Consider the following 17881-nt stretch of genomic DNA (forward strand, 5'->3'; position numbering starts at 1 on the left):
CCCACCGTTGACAAACCAATACCCTGACCCCACCGTTGACAAACCAATACCCTGACCCCACCGTTGACAAACCAATACCCTGACCCCACCGTTGACAAACCATAAGCCTGGCTCCACCGTGAACAAACCCTGACCCTGGCCCCACCGATCTCAAACCCTGACCCTGGCCCCGCCGATCACAAACCGCGAACCCGGCCCCGCCGTTCACAAACCCCGACCCCGGCCCCGCCGTTCACAAACCCCGACCCCGGCCCCGCCGTTCACAAACCCCGACCCCGGCCCCGCCGTTCACAAACCCCGACCCCGGCCCCGCCGTTCACAAACCCCGACCCCGGCCCCGCCGTTCACAAACCCCGACCCCGGCCCCGCCGTTCACAAACCCCGACCCCGGCCCCGCCGTTCACAAACCCCGACCCCGGCCCCGCCGTTCACAAACCCCGACCCCGGCCCCGCCGTTCACAAACCCCGACCCCGGCCCCGCCGTTCACAAACCCCGACCCCGGCCCCGCCGTTCACAAACCCCGACCCCGGCCCCGCCGTTCACAAACCCCGACCCCGGCCCCGCCGTTCACAAACCCCGACCCCGGCCCCGCCGTTCACAAACCCCGACCCCGGCCCCGCCGTTCACAAACCCCGACCCCGGCCCCGCCGTTCACAAACCCCGACCCCGGCCCCGCCGTTCACAAACCCCGACCCCGGCCCCGCCGTTCACAAACCCCGACCCCGGCCCCGCCGTTCACAAACCCCGACCCCGGCCCCGCCGTTCACAAACCCCGACCCCGGCCCCGCCGTTCACAAACCCTCACCCTGACCCCGCCGTTCACAAACCCCGACCCCGACCCCGCCGTTCACAAACCCTCACCCTGACCTCACCGTTCACGTTCACAAACCCTCACCCTGACCCCACCGTTCACGTTCACAAACCCTAACCATGACCCCACCGTTCACGTTCACAAACCCTAAACCTGACCCCACCGTTCACAAACCCTCACCCTGACCCCACCGTTCACAAACCCTTACCCTGACCCCAACGTTCACGCTCACAAACCCTGACCATGACACCACCATTCGTGCTCACAAACCCTAACCCTGACGCCGCCGTTCACAAAGCCTGACCCCGCCGCTCACAAACCCTAAACCTGACCCCACCGTTCACGCTCACAAACCCCGACCCCGATCCCGCCGTTCACGTTCACAAACCCCGGCCCCGCCCCCGCCGTTCACAAACCCCGACCCCGGCCACACCGTTCACAAACCCTGACCCTGGCCCGACCGTTCACAAACCCTGACGCTGGTCCCACCCTTGACAAACCATAAGCCTGGCCCCACCCTTGACAAACCATAAGCCTAGCCCCACCCTTGACAAACCAATACCCTGACCCCACCGTTGACAAACCAATACCCTGACCCCACCGTTGACAAACCAATACCCTGACCCCACCGTTGACAAACCATAAGCCTGGCCCCACCGTTGACAAACCAATACCCTGACCCCACCGTTCACAAACCAATAGCCTGGCCCCACCGTTGACAAACCAGAAGCCTGGCCCCACCGTTGACAAACCAGAAGCCTGGCCCCACCGTTCACAAACCAATAGCCTGGCCCCACCGTTGACAAACCAGAAGCCTGGCCCCACCGTTGACAAACCAGAAGCCTGGCCCCACCGTTGACAAACCAGAAGCCTGGCCCCACCGTTGACAAACCAGAAGCCTGGCCCCACCGTTGACAAACTCTGACCCTGGCCCCACCGTTGACAAACCAATACCCTGACCCCACCGTTGACAAACCATAAGCCTGGCCCCACCGTTGACAAACCAATACCCTGGCCCCACCGTTGACAAACCAATACCCTGGCCCCACCGTTGACAAACCAATAGCCTGACCCCACCGTTGACAAACCAATAGCCTGACCCCACCGTTGACAAACCATTAGCCTGGCCCCACCGTTGACAAACCAATACCCTAACCCCACCGTTGACAAACCATAAGCCTGGGCCCACCGTTGACAAACCAATACCCTGGCCCCACCGTTGACAAACCATAAGCCTGGCCCCACCGTTGACAAACCAATACCCTGGCCCCACCGTTGACAAACCAATACCCTGACCCCACCGTTGACAAACCAATACCCTGACCCCACCGTTGACAAACCAATACCCTGACCCCACCGTTGACAAACCATAAGCCTGGCCCCACCGTTGACCAACCATAAGCCTGGCCCCACCGTTGACAAACCAATACCCTGGCCCCACCGTTGACAAGCCATAAGCCTGGCCCCACCGTTGACAAGCCATAAGCCTGGCCCCACCGTTGACAAGCCATAAGCCTGGCCCCACCGTTGACAAACCATAAGCCTGGCCCCACCGTTGACAAACCATAAGCCTGGCCCCACCGTTGACAAACCAATACCCTGACCCCACCGTTGACAAACCCTGACCCTGGCCCCACCGTTGACAAACCCTGACCCTGGCCCCACCGTTGACAAACCCTGACCCTGGCCCCACCGTTGACAAACCCTGACCCTGGCCCCACCGTTGACAAACCCTGACCCTGGCCCCACCGTTGACAAACCCTGACCCTGGCCCCACCGTTGACAAACCCTGACCCTGGCCCCACCGTTGACAAACCAATACCCTGACCCCACCGTTGACAAACCAATACCCTGGCCCCACCGTTGACAAACCACAAGCCTGGCCCCACCGTTGACAAACCACAAGCCTGGCCCCACCGTTGACAAACCAATACCGTGACCCCACCGTTGACAAACCAATACCCTGGCCCCACCGTTGACAAACCATTAGCCTGGCCCCACCGTTGACAAACCAATACCCTGACCCCACCGTTGACAAACCATAAGCCTGGGCCCACCGTTGACAAACCAATACCCTGGCCCCACCGTTGACAAACCATAAGCCTGGCCCCACCGTTGACAAACCAATACCCTGGCCCCACCGTTGACAAACCAATACCCTGACCCCACCGTTGACAAACCATAAGCCTGGCCCCACCGTTGACAAACCATAAGCCTGGCCCCACCGTTGACAAACCATAAGCCTGGCCCCACCGTTGACAAACCAATACCCTGACCCCACCGTTGACAAACCAATTCCCTGACCCCACCGTTGACAAACCATAAGCCTGGCCCCACCGTTGACAAACCATAAGCCTGGCCCCACCGTTGACAAACCAATTCCCTGACCCCACCGTTGACAAACCATTAGCCTGGCCCCACCGTTGACAAACTCTGACCCTGGCCCCACCGTTGACAAACCAATACCCTGACCCCCACCGTTGACAAACCATAAGCCTGGGCCCACCGTTGACAAACCAATACCCTGGCCCCACCGTTGACAAACCATAAGCCTGGCCCCAGCGTTGACAAACCAATACCCTGGCCCCACCGTTGACAAACCAAAACCCTGACCCCACCGTTGACAAACCAATACCCTGACCCCACCGTTGACAAACCAATACCCTGACCCCACCGTTGACAAACCATAAGCCTGGCCCCACCGTTGACAAACCATAAGCCTGGCCCCACCGTTGACAAACCAATACCCCGGCCCCACCGTTGACAAGCCATAAGCCTGGCCCCACCGTTGACAAGCCATAAGCCTGGCCCCACCGTTGACAAACCATAAGCCTGGCCCCACCGTTGACAAACCATAAGCCTGGCCCCACCGTTGACAAACCAATACCCTGACCCCACCGTTGACAAACCCTGACCCTGGCCCCACCGTTGACAAACCCTGACCCTGGCCCCACCGTTGACAAACCCTGACCCTGGCCCCACCGTTGACAAACCCTGACCCTGGCCCCACCGTTGACAAACCCTGACCCTGGCCCCACCGTTGACAAACCAATACCCTGGCCCCACCGTTGACAAACCATAAGCCTGGCCCCACCGTTGACAAACCAATACCGTGACCCCACCGTTGACAAACCAATACCCTGGCCCCACCGTTCACAAACCAATACCCTGACCCCACCGTTGACAAACCAATACCCTGGCCCCACCGTTGACAAACCAATACCCTGGCCCCACCGTTGACAAACCAATACCCTGGCCCCACCGTTGACAAACCAATACCCTGGCACCACCGTTGACAAACCAATACCCTGGCCCCACCGTTGACAAACCAATACCCGGGCCACACCGTTGACAAACCAATACCCTGGCCCCACCGTTGACAAACCAATACCCTGGCCCCACCGTTGACAAACCAATAGCCTGACCCCACCGTTGACAAACCAATAGCCTGACCCCACCGTTGACAAACCAATACCCTGACCCCACCGTTGACAAACCATAAGCCTGGCCCCACCGTTGACAAACCAATACCCTGACCCCACCGTTGACAAACCCTGACCCTGGCCCCACCGTTGACAAACCCTGACCCTGGCCCCACCGTTGACAAACCAATACCCTGGCCCCACCGTTGACAAACCATAAGCCTGGCCCCACCGTTGACAAACCAATACCCTGACCCCACCGTTGACAAACCAATACCCTGGCCCCACCGTTGACAAACCATAAGCCTGGCCCCACCGTTGACAAACCATAAGCCTGGCCCCACCGTTGACAAACCAATACCCTGATCCCACCGTTGACAAACCATAAGCCTGGCCCCACCGTTGACAAACCAATACCCTGACCCCACCGTTGACAAACCAATAGCCTGACCCCACCGTTGACAAACCAATACCCTGACCCCACCGTTGACAAACCATAAGCCTGGCCCCACCGTTGACAAACCAATACCCTGGCCCAACCGTTGACAAACCATAAGCCTGGGCCCACCGTTGACAAACCAATACCCTGGCCCCACCGTTGACAAACCATAAGCCTGGCCCCACCGTTGACAAACCAATACCCTGACCCCACCGTTGACAAACCCTGACCCTGGCCCCACCGTTGACAAACCCTGACCCTGGCCCCACCGTTGACAAACCCTGACCCTGGCCCCACCGTTGACAAACCCTGACCCTGGCCCCACCGTTGACAAACCAATACCCTGACCCCACCGTTGACAAACCATAAGCCTGGCCCCACCGTTGACAAACCAATACCCTGGCCCCACCGTTGACAAACCATAAGCCTGGCCCCACCGTTGACAAACCAATACCGTGACCCCACCGTTGACAAACCAATACCCTGGCCCCACCGTTCACAAACCAATACCCTGACCCCACCGTTGACAAACCAATACCCTGGCCCCACCGTTGACAAACCAATACCCTGGCCCCACCGTTGACAAACCAATACCCTGGCCCCACCGTTGACAAACCAATACCCTGGCACCACCGTTGACAAACCAATACCCTGGCCCCACCGTTGACAAACCAATACCCGGGCCACACCGTTGACAAACCAATACCCTGGCCCCACCGTTGACAAACCAATACCCTGGCCCCACCGTTGACAAACCAATAGCCTGACCCCACCGTTGACAAACCAATAGCCTGACCCCACCGTTGACAAACCAATACCCTGACCCCACCGTTGACAAACCATAAGCCTGGCCCCACCGTTGACAAACCAATACCCTGACCCCACCGTTGACAAACCCTGACCCTGGCCCCACCGTTGACAAACCCTGACCCTGGCCCCACCGTTGACAAACCAATACCCTGGCCCCACCGTTGACAAACCATAAGCCTGGCCCCACCGTTGACAAACCAATACCCTGACCCCACCGTTGACAAACCAATACCCTGGCCCCACCGTTGACAAACCATAAGCCTGGCCCCACCGTTGACAAACCATAAGCCTGGCCCCACCGTTGACAAACCAATACCCTGATCCCACCGTTGACAAACCATAAGCCTGGCCCCACCGTTGACAAACCAATACCCTGACCCCACCGTTGACAAACCAATAGCCTGACCCCACCGTTGACAAACCAATACCCTGACCCCACCGTTGACAAACCAATACCCTGACCCCACCGTTGACAAACCAATACCCTGGCCCAACCGTTGACAAACCATAAGCCTGGGCCCACCGTTGACAAACCAATACCCTGGCCCCACCGTTGACAAACCATAAGCCTGGCCCCACCGTTGACAAACCAATACCCTGACCCCACCGTTGACAAACCCTGACCCTGGCCCCACCGTTGACAAACCCTGACCCTGGCCCCACCGTTGACAAACCCTGACCCTGGCCCCACCGTTGACAAACCCTGACCCTGGCCCCACCGTTGACAAACCCTGACCCTGGCCCCACCGTTGACAAACCAATACCCTGACCCCACCGTTGACAAACCATAAGCCTGGCCCCACCGTTGACAAACCAATACCCTGACCCCACCGTTGACAAACCAATACCTTGGCCCCACCGTTGACAAACCATAAGCCTGGCCCCACCGTTGACAAACCATAAGCCTGGCCCCACCGTTGACAAACCATAAGCCTGGCCCCACCGTTGACAAATCAATACCCTGATCCCACCGTTGACAAACCATAAGCCTGGCCCCACCGTTGACAAACCAATACCCTGGCCCCACCGTTGACAAACCATAAACCCGGCCCCACCGTTGACAAACCAATACCCCGGCCCCACCGTTGACAAACCAATACCCCGGCCCCACCGTTGACAAACCAATACCCCGACCCCACCGTTGACAAACCCTGACCCCGGCCCCACCGTTGACAAACCATAAGCCCGGCCCCACCGTTGACAAACCAATACCCTGGCCCCACCGTTGACAAACCAATACCCTGGCCCCACCGTTGACAAACCAATACCCTGGCCCCACCGTTGACAAACCAATACCCTGGCCCCACCGTTGACAAACCAATACCCTGGATCCACCGTTGACAAACCCTGACCCTGGCCCCACCGTTGACAAACCAATACCCTGACCCCACCGTTGACAAACCAATACCCTGGCCCCACCGTTGACAAACCAATACCCTGGCCCCACCGTTGACAAACCAATACCCTGGCCCCACCGTTGACAAACCAATACCCTGGCCCCACCGTTGACAAACCAATACCCTGGCCCCACCGTTGACAAACCAATACCCTGGCCCCACCGTTGACAAACCAATACCCTGGCCCCACCGTTGACAAACCAATACCCTGGCCCCACCGTTGACAAACCAATAGCCTGACCCCACCGTTGACAAACCAATAGCCTGACCCCACCGTTGACAAACCAATACCCTGACCCCACCGTTGACAAACCATTAGCCTGGCCCCACCGTTGACAAACCAATACCCTAACCCCACCGTTGACAAACCATAAGCCTGGGCCCACCGTTGACAAACCAATACCCTGGCCCCACCGTTGACAAACCATAAGCCTGGCCCCACCGTTGACAAACCAATACCCTGGCCCCACCGTTGACAAACCATAAGCCTGGCCCCACCGTTGACAAACCAATACCCTGACCCCACCGTTGACAAACCAATACCCTGACCTCACCGTTGACAAACCATAAGCCTGGCCCCACCGTTGACAAACCAATACCCTGACCCCACCGTTGACAAACCAATACCCTGGCCCCACCGTTGACAAACCAATACCCTGGCCCCACCGTTGACAAACCAATACCCTGGCCCCACCGTTGACAAACCAAAACCCTGGCCCCACCGTTGACAAACCAATACCCTGGCCCCACCGTTGACAAACCAATACCCTGGCCCCACCGTTGACAAACCAATACCCTGGCCCCACCGTTGACAAACCAATACCCTGGCCCCACCGTTGACAAACCAATACCCTGGCTCCACCGTTGACAAACCAATACCCTGGCCCCACCGTTGACAAACCAATACCCTGGCCCCACCGTTGACAAACCAATACCCTGACCCCACCGTTGACAAACCATAAGCCTGGCCCCACCGTTGACAAACCAATACCCTGGCCCCACCGTTGACAAACCAATACCCTGGCCCCACCGTTGACAAACCAATACCCTGGCCCCACCGTTGACAAACCAATACCCTGGCCCCACCGTTGACAAACCAATACCCTGGCCCCACCGTTGACAAACCAATACCCTGGCCCCACCGTTGACAAACCAATACCCTGGCCCCACCGTTGACAAACCAATAGCCTGACCCCACCGTTGACAAACCAATACCCTGACCCCACCGTTGACAAACCATTAGCCTGGCCCCACCGTTGACAAACCAATACCCTAACCCCACCGTTGACAAACCATAAGCCTGGGCCCACCGTTGACAAACCAATACCCTGGCCCCACCGTTGACAAACCATAAGCCTGGCCCCACCGTTGACAAACCAATACCCTGGCCCCACCGTTGACAAACCATAAGCCTGGCCCCACCGTTGACAAACCAATACCCTGACCCCACCGTTGACAAACCAATACCCTGACCTCACCGTTGACAAACCATAAGCCTGGCCCCACCGTTGACAAACCAATACCCTGGCCCCACCGTTGACAAACCAATACCCTGGCCCCACCGTTGACAAACCAATACCCTGGCCCCACCGTTGACAAACCAATACCCTGGCCCCACCGTTGACAAACCAATACCCTGGCCCCACCGTTGACAAACCAATACCCTGGCCCCACCGTTGACAAACCAATACCCTGGCCCCACCGTTGACAAACCAATACCCTGGCCCCACCGTTGACAAACCAATACCCTGGCCCCACCGTTGACAAACCAATACCCTGGCCCCACCGTTGACAAACCAATACCCTGGCCCCACCGTTGACAAACCAATACCCTGGCCCCACCGTTGACAAACCAATACCCTGGCCCCACCGTTGACAAACCAATACCCTGGCCCCACCGTTGACAAACCAATAGCCTGACCCCACCGTTGACAAACCAATACCCTGACCCCACCGTTGACAAACCATTAGCCTGGCCCCACCGTTGACAAACCAATACCCTAACCCCACCGTTGACAAACCATAAGCCTGGGCCCACCGTTGACAAACCAATACCCTGGCCCCACCGTTGACAAACCATAAGCCTGGCCCCACCGTTGACAAACCAATACCCTGGCCCCACCGTTGACAAACCAATACCCTGACCCCACCGTTGACAAACCAATACCCTGACCCCACCGTTGACAAACCAATACCCTGACCCCACCGTTGACAAACCAATACCCTGACCCCACCGTTGACAAACCATAAGCCTGGCCCCACCGTTGACAAACCATAAGCCTGGCCCCACCGTTGACAAACCAATACCCTGGCCCCACCGTTGACAAACCAATACCCTGGCCCCACCGTTGACAAACCAATACCCTGGCCCCACCGTTGACAAACCAATACCCTGGCCCCACCGTTGACAAACCAATACCCTGGCCCCACCGTTGACAAACCAATACCCTGGCCCCACCGTTGACAAACCAATACCCTGGCCCCACCGTTGACAAACCAATAGCCTGACCCCACCGTTGACAAACCAATACCCTGACCCCACCGTTGACAAACCATTAGCCTGGCCCCACCGTTGACAAACCAATACCCTAACCCCACCGTTGACAAACCATAAGCCTGGGCCCACCGTTGACAAACCAATACCCTGGCCCCACCGTTGACAAACCATAAGCCTGGCCCCACCGTTGACAAACCAATACCCTGGCCCCACCGTTGACAAACCATAAGCCTGGCCCCACCGTTGACAAACCAATACCCTGACCCCACCGTTGACAAACCAATACCCTGACCTCACCGTTGACAAACCATAAGCCTGGCCCCACCGTTGACAAACCAATACCCTGGCCCCACCGTTGACAAACCAATACCCTGGCCCCACCGTTGACAAACCAATACCCTGGCCCCACCGTTGACAAACCAATACCCTGGCCCCACCGTTGACAAACCAATACCCTGGCCCCACCGTTGACAAACCAATACCCTGGCCCCACCGTTGACAAACCAATACCCTGGCCCCACCGTTGACAAACCAATACCCTGGCCCCACCGTTGACAAACCAATACCCTGGCCCCACCGTTGACAAACCAATACCCTGGCCCCACCGTTGACAAACCAATACCCTGGCCCCACCGTTGACAAACCAATACCCTGGCCCCACCGTTGACAAACCAATACCCTGGCCCCACCGTTGACAAACCAATACCCTGGCCCCACCGTTGACAAACCAATACCCTGGCCCCACCGTTGACAAACCAATACCCTGGCCCCACCGTTGACAAACCAATAGCCTGACCCCACCGTTGACAAACCAATACCCTGACCCCACCGTTGACAAACCATTAGCCTGGCCCCACCGTTGACAAACCAATACCCTAACCCCACCGTTGACAAACCATAAGCCTGGGCCCACCGTTGACAAACCAATACCCTGGCCCCACCGTTGACAAACCATAAGCCTGGCCCCACCGTTGACAAACCAATACCCTGGCCCCACCGTTGACAAACCAATACCCTGACCCCACCGTTGACAAACCAATACCCTGACCCCACCGTTGACAAACCAATACCCTGACCCCACCGTTGACAAACCAATACCCTGACCCCACCGTTGACAAACCATAAGCCTGGCCCCACCGTTGACAAACCATAAGCCTGGCCCCACCGTTGACAAACCAATACCACGGCCCCACCGTTGACAAGCCATAAGCCCGGCCCCACCGTTGACAAACCATAAGCCCGGCCCCACCGTTGACAAACCATAAGCCCGGCCCCACCGTTGACAAACCATAAGCCTGGCCCCACCGTTGACAAACCAATACCCTGACCCCACCGTTGACAAACCCTGACCCTGGCCCCACCGTTGACAAACCCTGACCCTGGCCCCACCGTTGACAAACCCTGACCCTGGCCCCACCGTTGACAAACCCTGACCCTGGCCCCACCGTTGACAAACCCTGACCCTGGCCCCACCGTTGACAAACCATAAGCCTGGCCCCACCGTTGACAAACCAATACCGTGGCCCCACCGTTGACAAACCAATACCCTGGCCCCACCGTTCACAAACCAATACCCTGACCCCACCGTTGACAAACGAATACCCTGGCCCCACCGTTGACAAACCAATACCCTGGCCCCACCGTTGACAAACCAATACCCTGGCCCCACCGTTGACAAACCAATACCCTGGCCCCACCGTTGACAAACCAATACCCTGGCCCCACCGTTGACAAACCAATACCCTGGCCCCACCGTTGACAAACCAATACCCTGGCCCCACCGTTGACAAACCAATACCCTGGCCCCACCGTTGACAAACCAATACCCTGGCCCCACCGTTGACAAACCAATACCCTGGCCCCACCGTTGACAAACCAATACCCTGACCCCACCGTTGACAAACCAATACCCTGGCCCCACCGTTGACAAACCAATACCCTGGCCCCACCGTTGACAAACCATAAGCCTGGCCCCACCGTTGACAAACCAATACCCTGGCCCCACCGTTGACAAACCATAAGCCTGGGCCCACCGTTGACAAACCAATACCCTGGCCCCACCGTTGACAAACCATAAGCCTGGCCCCACCGTTGACAAACCAATACCGTGGCCCCACCGTTGACAAACCAATACCCTGGCCCCACCGTTCACAAACCAATACCCTGACCCCACCGTTGACAAACGAATACCCTGGCCCCACCGTTGACAAACCAATACCCTGGCCCCACCGTTGACAAACCAATACCCTGGCCCCACCGTTGACAAACCAATACCCTGGCCCCACCGTTGACAAACCAATACCCTGGCCCCACCGTTGACAAACCAATACCCTGGCCCCACCGTTGACAAACCAATACCCTGGCCCCACCGTTGACAAACCAATACCCTGGCCCCACCGTTGACAAACCAATACCCTGGCCCCACCGTTGACAAACCAATACCCTGACCCCACCGTTGACAAACCAATACCCTGACCCCACCGTTGACAAACCAATACCCTGGCCCCACCGTTGACAAACCATAAGCCTGGCCCCACCGTTGACAAACCAATACCCTGGCCCCACCGTTGACAAACCATAAGCCTGGGCCCACCGTTGACAAACCAATACCCTGGCCCCACCGTTGACAAACCATAAGCCTGGCCCCACCGTTGACAAACCAATACCCTGACCCCACCGTTGACAAACCAATTCCCTGACCCCACCGTTGACAAACCATAAGCCTGGCCCCACCGTTGACAAACCAATACCCTGTCCCCACCGTTGACAAACCCTGACCCTGGCCCCACCGTTGACAAACCCTGACCCTGGCCCCACCGTTGACAAACCCTGACCCTGGCCCCACCGTTGACAAACCAATACCCTGACCCCACCGTTGACAAACCATAAGCCTGGCCCCACCGTTGACAAACCAATACCCTGGCCCCACCGTTGACAAACCAATACCCTGGCCCCACCGTTGACAAACCATAAGCCTGGCCCCACCGTTGACAAACCATAAGCCTGGCCCCACCGTTGACAAACCAATACCCTGATCCCACCGTTGACAAACCATAAGCCTGGCCCCACCGTTGACAAACCAATACCCTGACCCCACCGTTGACAAACCAATAGCCTGACCCCACCGTTGACAAACCAATACCCTGACCCCACCGTTGACAAACCATAAGCCTGGCCCCACCGTTGACAAACCAATACCCTGGCCCCACCGTTGACAAACCATAAGCCTGGGCCCACCGTTGACAAACCAATACCCTGGCCCCACCGTTGACAAACCATAAGCCTGGCCCCACCGTTGACAAACCAATACCCTGACCCCACCGTTGACAAACCAATTCCCTGACCCCACCGTTGACAAACCATAAGCCTGGCCCCACCGTTGACAAACCAATACCCTGACCCCACCGTTGACAAACCCTGACCCTGGCCCCACCGTTGACAAACCCTGACCCTGGCCCCACCGTTGACAAACCCTGACCCTGACCCCACCGTTGACAAACCATAAGCCTGGCCCCACCGTTGACAAACCAATACCCTGACCCCACCGTTGACAAACCAATACCCTGGCCCCACCGTTGACAAACCATAAGCCTGGCCCCACCGTTGACAAACCATAAGCCTGGCCCCACCGTTGACAAACCATAAGCCTGGCCCCACCGTTGACAAACCAATACCCTGATCCCACCGTTGACAAACCATAAGCCTGGCCCCACCGTTGACAAACCAATACCCTGGCCCCACCGTTGACAAACCATAAACCCGGCCCCACCGTTGACAAACCAATACCCCGGCCCCACCGTTGACAAACCAATACCCCGGCCCCACCGTTGACAAACCAATACCCCGACCCCACCGTTGACAAACCCTGACCCCGGCCCCACCGTTGACAAACCATAAGCCCGGCCCCACCGTTGACAAACCAATACCCTGGCCCCACCGTTGACAAACCATAAGCCTGGCCCCACCGTTGACAAACCAATACCCTGGCCCCACCGTTGACAAACCAATACCCTGGCCCCACCGTTGACAAACCAATACCCTGGCCCCACCGTTGACAAACCAATACCCTGGCCCCACCGTTGACAAACCAATACCCTGGCCCCACCGTTGACAAACCAATACCCTGGATCCACCGTTGACAAACCAATACCCTGGCCCCACCGTTGACAAACCCTGACCCTGGCCCCACCGTTGACAAACCCTGACCCTGGCCCCACCGTTGACAAACCAATACCCTGACCCCACCGTTGACAAACCATAAGCCTGGCCCCACCGTTGACAAACCAATACCCTGGCCCCACCGTTGACAAACCAATACCCTGGCCCCACCGTTGACAAACCAATACCCTGGCCCCACCGTTGACAAACCAATACCCTGGCCCCACCGTTGACAAACCAATACCCTGGCCCCACCGTTGACAAACCAATACCCTGGCCCCACCGTTGACAAACCAATACCCTGGCCCCACCGTTGACAAACCAATACCCTGGCCCCACCGTTGACAAACCATAAGCCTGGCCCCACCGTTGACAAACCAATACCCTGACCCCACCGTTGACAAACCAATACCCTGACCTCACCGTTGACAAACCATAAGCCTGGCCCCACCGTTGACAAACCAATACCCTGACCCCACCGTTGACAAACCAATACCCTGGCCCCACCGTTGACAAACCAATACCCTGGCCCCACCGTTGACAAACCAATACCCTGGCCCCACCGTTGACAACCCCTGACCCTGGCCCCACCGTTGACAAACCAATACCCTGGCCCCACCGTTGACAAACCAATACCCTGGCCCCACCGTTGACAAACCAATACCCTGGCCCCACCGTTGACAAACCAATACCCTGGCCCCACCGTTGACAAACCAATACCCTGGCCCCACCGTTGACAAACCAATACCCTGGCCCCACCGTTGACAAACCAATACCCTGGCCCCACCGTTGACAAACCAATACCCTGGCCCCACCGTTGACAAACCAATACCCTGGCCCCACCGTTGACAAACCAATACCCTGGCCCCACCGTTGACAAACCAATACCCTGGCCCCACCGTTGACAAACCAATACCCTGGCCCCACCGTTGACAAACTAATACCCTGGCCCCACCGTTGACAAACCATAAGCCTGGCCCCACCGTTGACAAACCATAAGCCTGGCCCCACCGTTGACAAACCATAACCCTGGCCCCACCGTTGACAAACTAATACCCTGGCCCCACCGTTGACAAACCATAAGCCTGGCCCCACCGTTGACAAACCATAAGCCTGGCCCCACCGTTGACAAACCATAACCCTGGCCCCACCGTTGACAAACCAATACCCTGGCCCCACCGTTGACAAACCAATACCCTGGCCCCACCGTTGACAAACCAATACCCTGGCCCCACCGTTCACAAACCCTGACCCTGACCCCACCGTTCACAAACCCTGACCCTGACCCCACCGTTCACAAACCCTAACCCCACCATTCACGTTCACAAACCCTAAACCTGACCCCACCGTTCACAAACCCTAACCCCACCATTCACGTTCACAAACCCTAAACCTGACCCCACCGTTCACAAACCCTAACCCTGACCCCACCGTCCACAAACCCTAACCCTGACCCCACCGTCCACAAACCCTAACCCTGACCCCACCGTCCACAAACCCTAACCCTGACCCCACCGTTCACATTCACGAAATCTATACCTGGCCCCACCGTTCACAAACCCTAACCCCACCGTTCACGTTCACAAACCCTAACCCTGGCCCCACCGTTCACAGACCCTAACCCCACCGTTCACGTTCACAAACCCTAACCCTGACCCCACCGTTCACAGACCCTAACCCCACCGTTCACGTTCACAAAACCTAACCCTGATCCCACCGTTCACACACCCTGACCCCACCGTTCACGTTCACAAACCCTGACCCTGATCCCACCGTTCACAAACCCTGACCCTGATCCCACCGTTCACAAACCCCGACCCTGACCGTTCACGCTCACAAACCCTAACCCCGACCCCGCCGTTCACGTTCATAAACCATAAACCCGACCCCGCCGTTCACAAACCATAAACCCGACCCCGCCGTTCACAAACCATAAACCCGACCCCGCCGTTCACAAAACCTAAGCCTGACCCCGCCGTTCACAAAACCTAAGCCTGACCCCGCCGTTCACAAACCCTAAACCTGACCCCACCCCTCACCGTTGACAAACACCAACTGCACCTCCCCAGCCAGAATGTCAGCCATAACAATTCGGAGCTGGGCTGCACATGCCGCAATGTTCCTTCACTCTGTGTCTCGACCGGAAGAACGTTGAGAACAGATGCATCCTTCCTTCTCCCAACATCCCGCGCCTTCCCCCGCTCCACCCCCCTCCAAAGCGAAAAGCAAAATTACCTAAACAGGCTGGTGACCTCCTCCCGCTCCCGTGCCTCTGTTTCCCTCCTCACCTCACAGACCCGACTGAACACTGACTGGCTCTTCGCCACGCTGCAGGGAGAGAAATGGGCATCAGTTAGTCCCTGCCAATCAATACTGACCCACTGTCAGCGACAGAGTGCTTCCGGCAACTGTCCCAATTTGCAAACACACTGTGCTCCAGAAACAGCAAGACGTTGGGAGGGGGTCGGGAGGGGGCTGGGGGCGGGGTGGGCGGGAGAGGGAGGGGACCATCTGAGTCATTCCCAGGCAGTCGATCTTGGTTGAGCTACAATCTCAGAAGCAGCAGGCAGCAGGGGCCCAGTCGTTCACGGTGGCACGGTGGCTCAGTGGTTCGCACTGCTGCCTCACAGTGCCAGGAACCCAGGTTTGATCCCACCCTCAGGTGGCCATCTGTGTGGAGTACGCACATTCTCCCTGTGTCTGCATGGGTTTCCTCCGGTTTCCTCCCACAGTCCAAAGATGTGCAGGTTAGGGTGGATTGGCCATGCTCAATTTCTCACAGTGTCCGGGGACCTACGGGCTGGGTGGGTTAGCCATGGGAAATGCAGGGTTATAGGGGCAGTGGGATGGGTTTGGTTGAGATGCTCCTTCGAGGGTCAGTGTAAACTCGATGGGCCTAATGGCCTGCTTCCACACTATAGGGATGCTCTGATTGATCTTTGTCCTGTATCGCTGAGTCATCTTCCAGAGACGTGCCATGGCAACTTTGGTTAATACTGATATTGTAGTCTCTTGTGCCAGTCCTGGGAGAAGGGGACAGCCATCCTCTATACAGGGCATCAATTTCCCACCAACGAACACATCAGGGTAATTCCCACAAATCATGTACGGTAACCTCAGGCAGAAGGCGCTCTACCCCAGTGTGCACACTTCCAATACTTACATATTATATGTAATAAGTTAGGGTGGATTGGCCGTGCTAAATTACCCACAGTGTCCATGGGTACGCAGGCTGTGTGGCTTGGAGACAGTAAGGATGCAGGTGCTGGACGCTAGAGTCAATAAATGTGGAGCTGGAAAAGCACAGCTGGTCAGACAACATTCGAGGAGCAGGGAAGTCAAAGTTTTGGGCCAAGACCCTTCATCAGGACTGACCAGCTGTGCTTTTCCAGCTCCACAGTTTTTGACTGTGGATTAGGTGGGTTAGCCACTGGAAAAAGCAAGGTTACAGGGTTAGGCTTGTCGGGGGCTGTTGGGGGGATGCTCTTCAAGACGGTCAGTATGTGAGTTGATGGGCCAAATGGACTGCTTCCACACTGCAGGGATTCTTTTATTCTATTAGAGCAGAACAGAGTGTTACAGCTAAAGAGAAAGTAAAAAACTTTACTATACGAGAGGTGTGCTCACTGGTGACTTAGTGATAAATGATAGAAGTGACAGCAGGCATGTGCCTGCTTCCTAATGCTCTGGGTTCAAATCCCACCATGACAGATGGTAAAATCTGAACTTGGTTAAATCTGGAATAAAATTAAAACAATACTAGGTCAAAGATTGACCGTGTCACTGCTGTCAATTGTTGTAAAAACCCATCTGGCTTAGTAATGCCCCTCAGCGAAGGAAATCTGGTTTGGCCTGTGTGAGAGAGCCAGACTCTTAGCAACAGGGGCAATTCCTAATTGCCCTTTGGAATGGCCTCAACAGCCAATCATTCCAGGGGCTATCAGGGATAAGCAAAAAAAAATGCTGGCCCAGACAGCGACCCCCACAAGAGAAAGGAGCAATGATTGAGGCCATTAAGCAGGCACCAGAGTTCTCTTCCAGAATACTGGGACCAGACAGATCGTAAGGGTTTGGAGGCTTGGTTAAGCCATGCTCGAATGACGGAAGACAATTCCAGTCTCTGAATTATTCAAAGTATAGTCAGAGACTGGTGAACATCCGAAACGCAGCTACGAGGGCACTACAGAGAATGGAGAGGATTTACCAAACAACACTTTAACATCATGGAAAAGCGTTCAACAGGGCAGACGTAGATAGGATGGTTCCACTTGTGGGAAATAATAAAACCTGGCTCTGTAAATATCTGTCTACATAAGAACCAGGAGCAGGACTAGGTTCCATGAGCC

At 56.9% G+C, this 17881-nt stretch overlaps 1 protein-coding gene across 1 annotated transcript in view; it reads right to left on the reverse strand.

Moving 5' to 3' along the window:
• tp53bp1 (tumor protein p53 binding protein, 1) overlaps window positions 1–17881 on the reverse strand; it is a 128269-nt gene that overhangs the window by 75058 nt on the left and 35330 nt on the right. The window contains 1 exon segment of the mRNA XM_059640190.1: window positions 15771–15863. Within this exon segment, the coding sequence (XP_059496173.1) occupies window positions 15771–15863 (93 nt within the window).

This window comes from Stegostoma tigrinum, chromosome 36 (genome assembly GCF_030684315.1).
Source record: "Stegostoma tigrinum isolate sSteTig4 chromosome 36, sSteTig4.hap1, whole genome shotgun sequence".
Classification (NCBI taxonomy): Eukaryota; Metazoa; Chordata; class Chondrichthyes; order Orectolobiformes; family Stegostomatidae; genus Stegostoma; species Stegostoma tigrinum.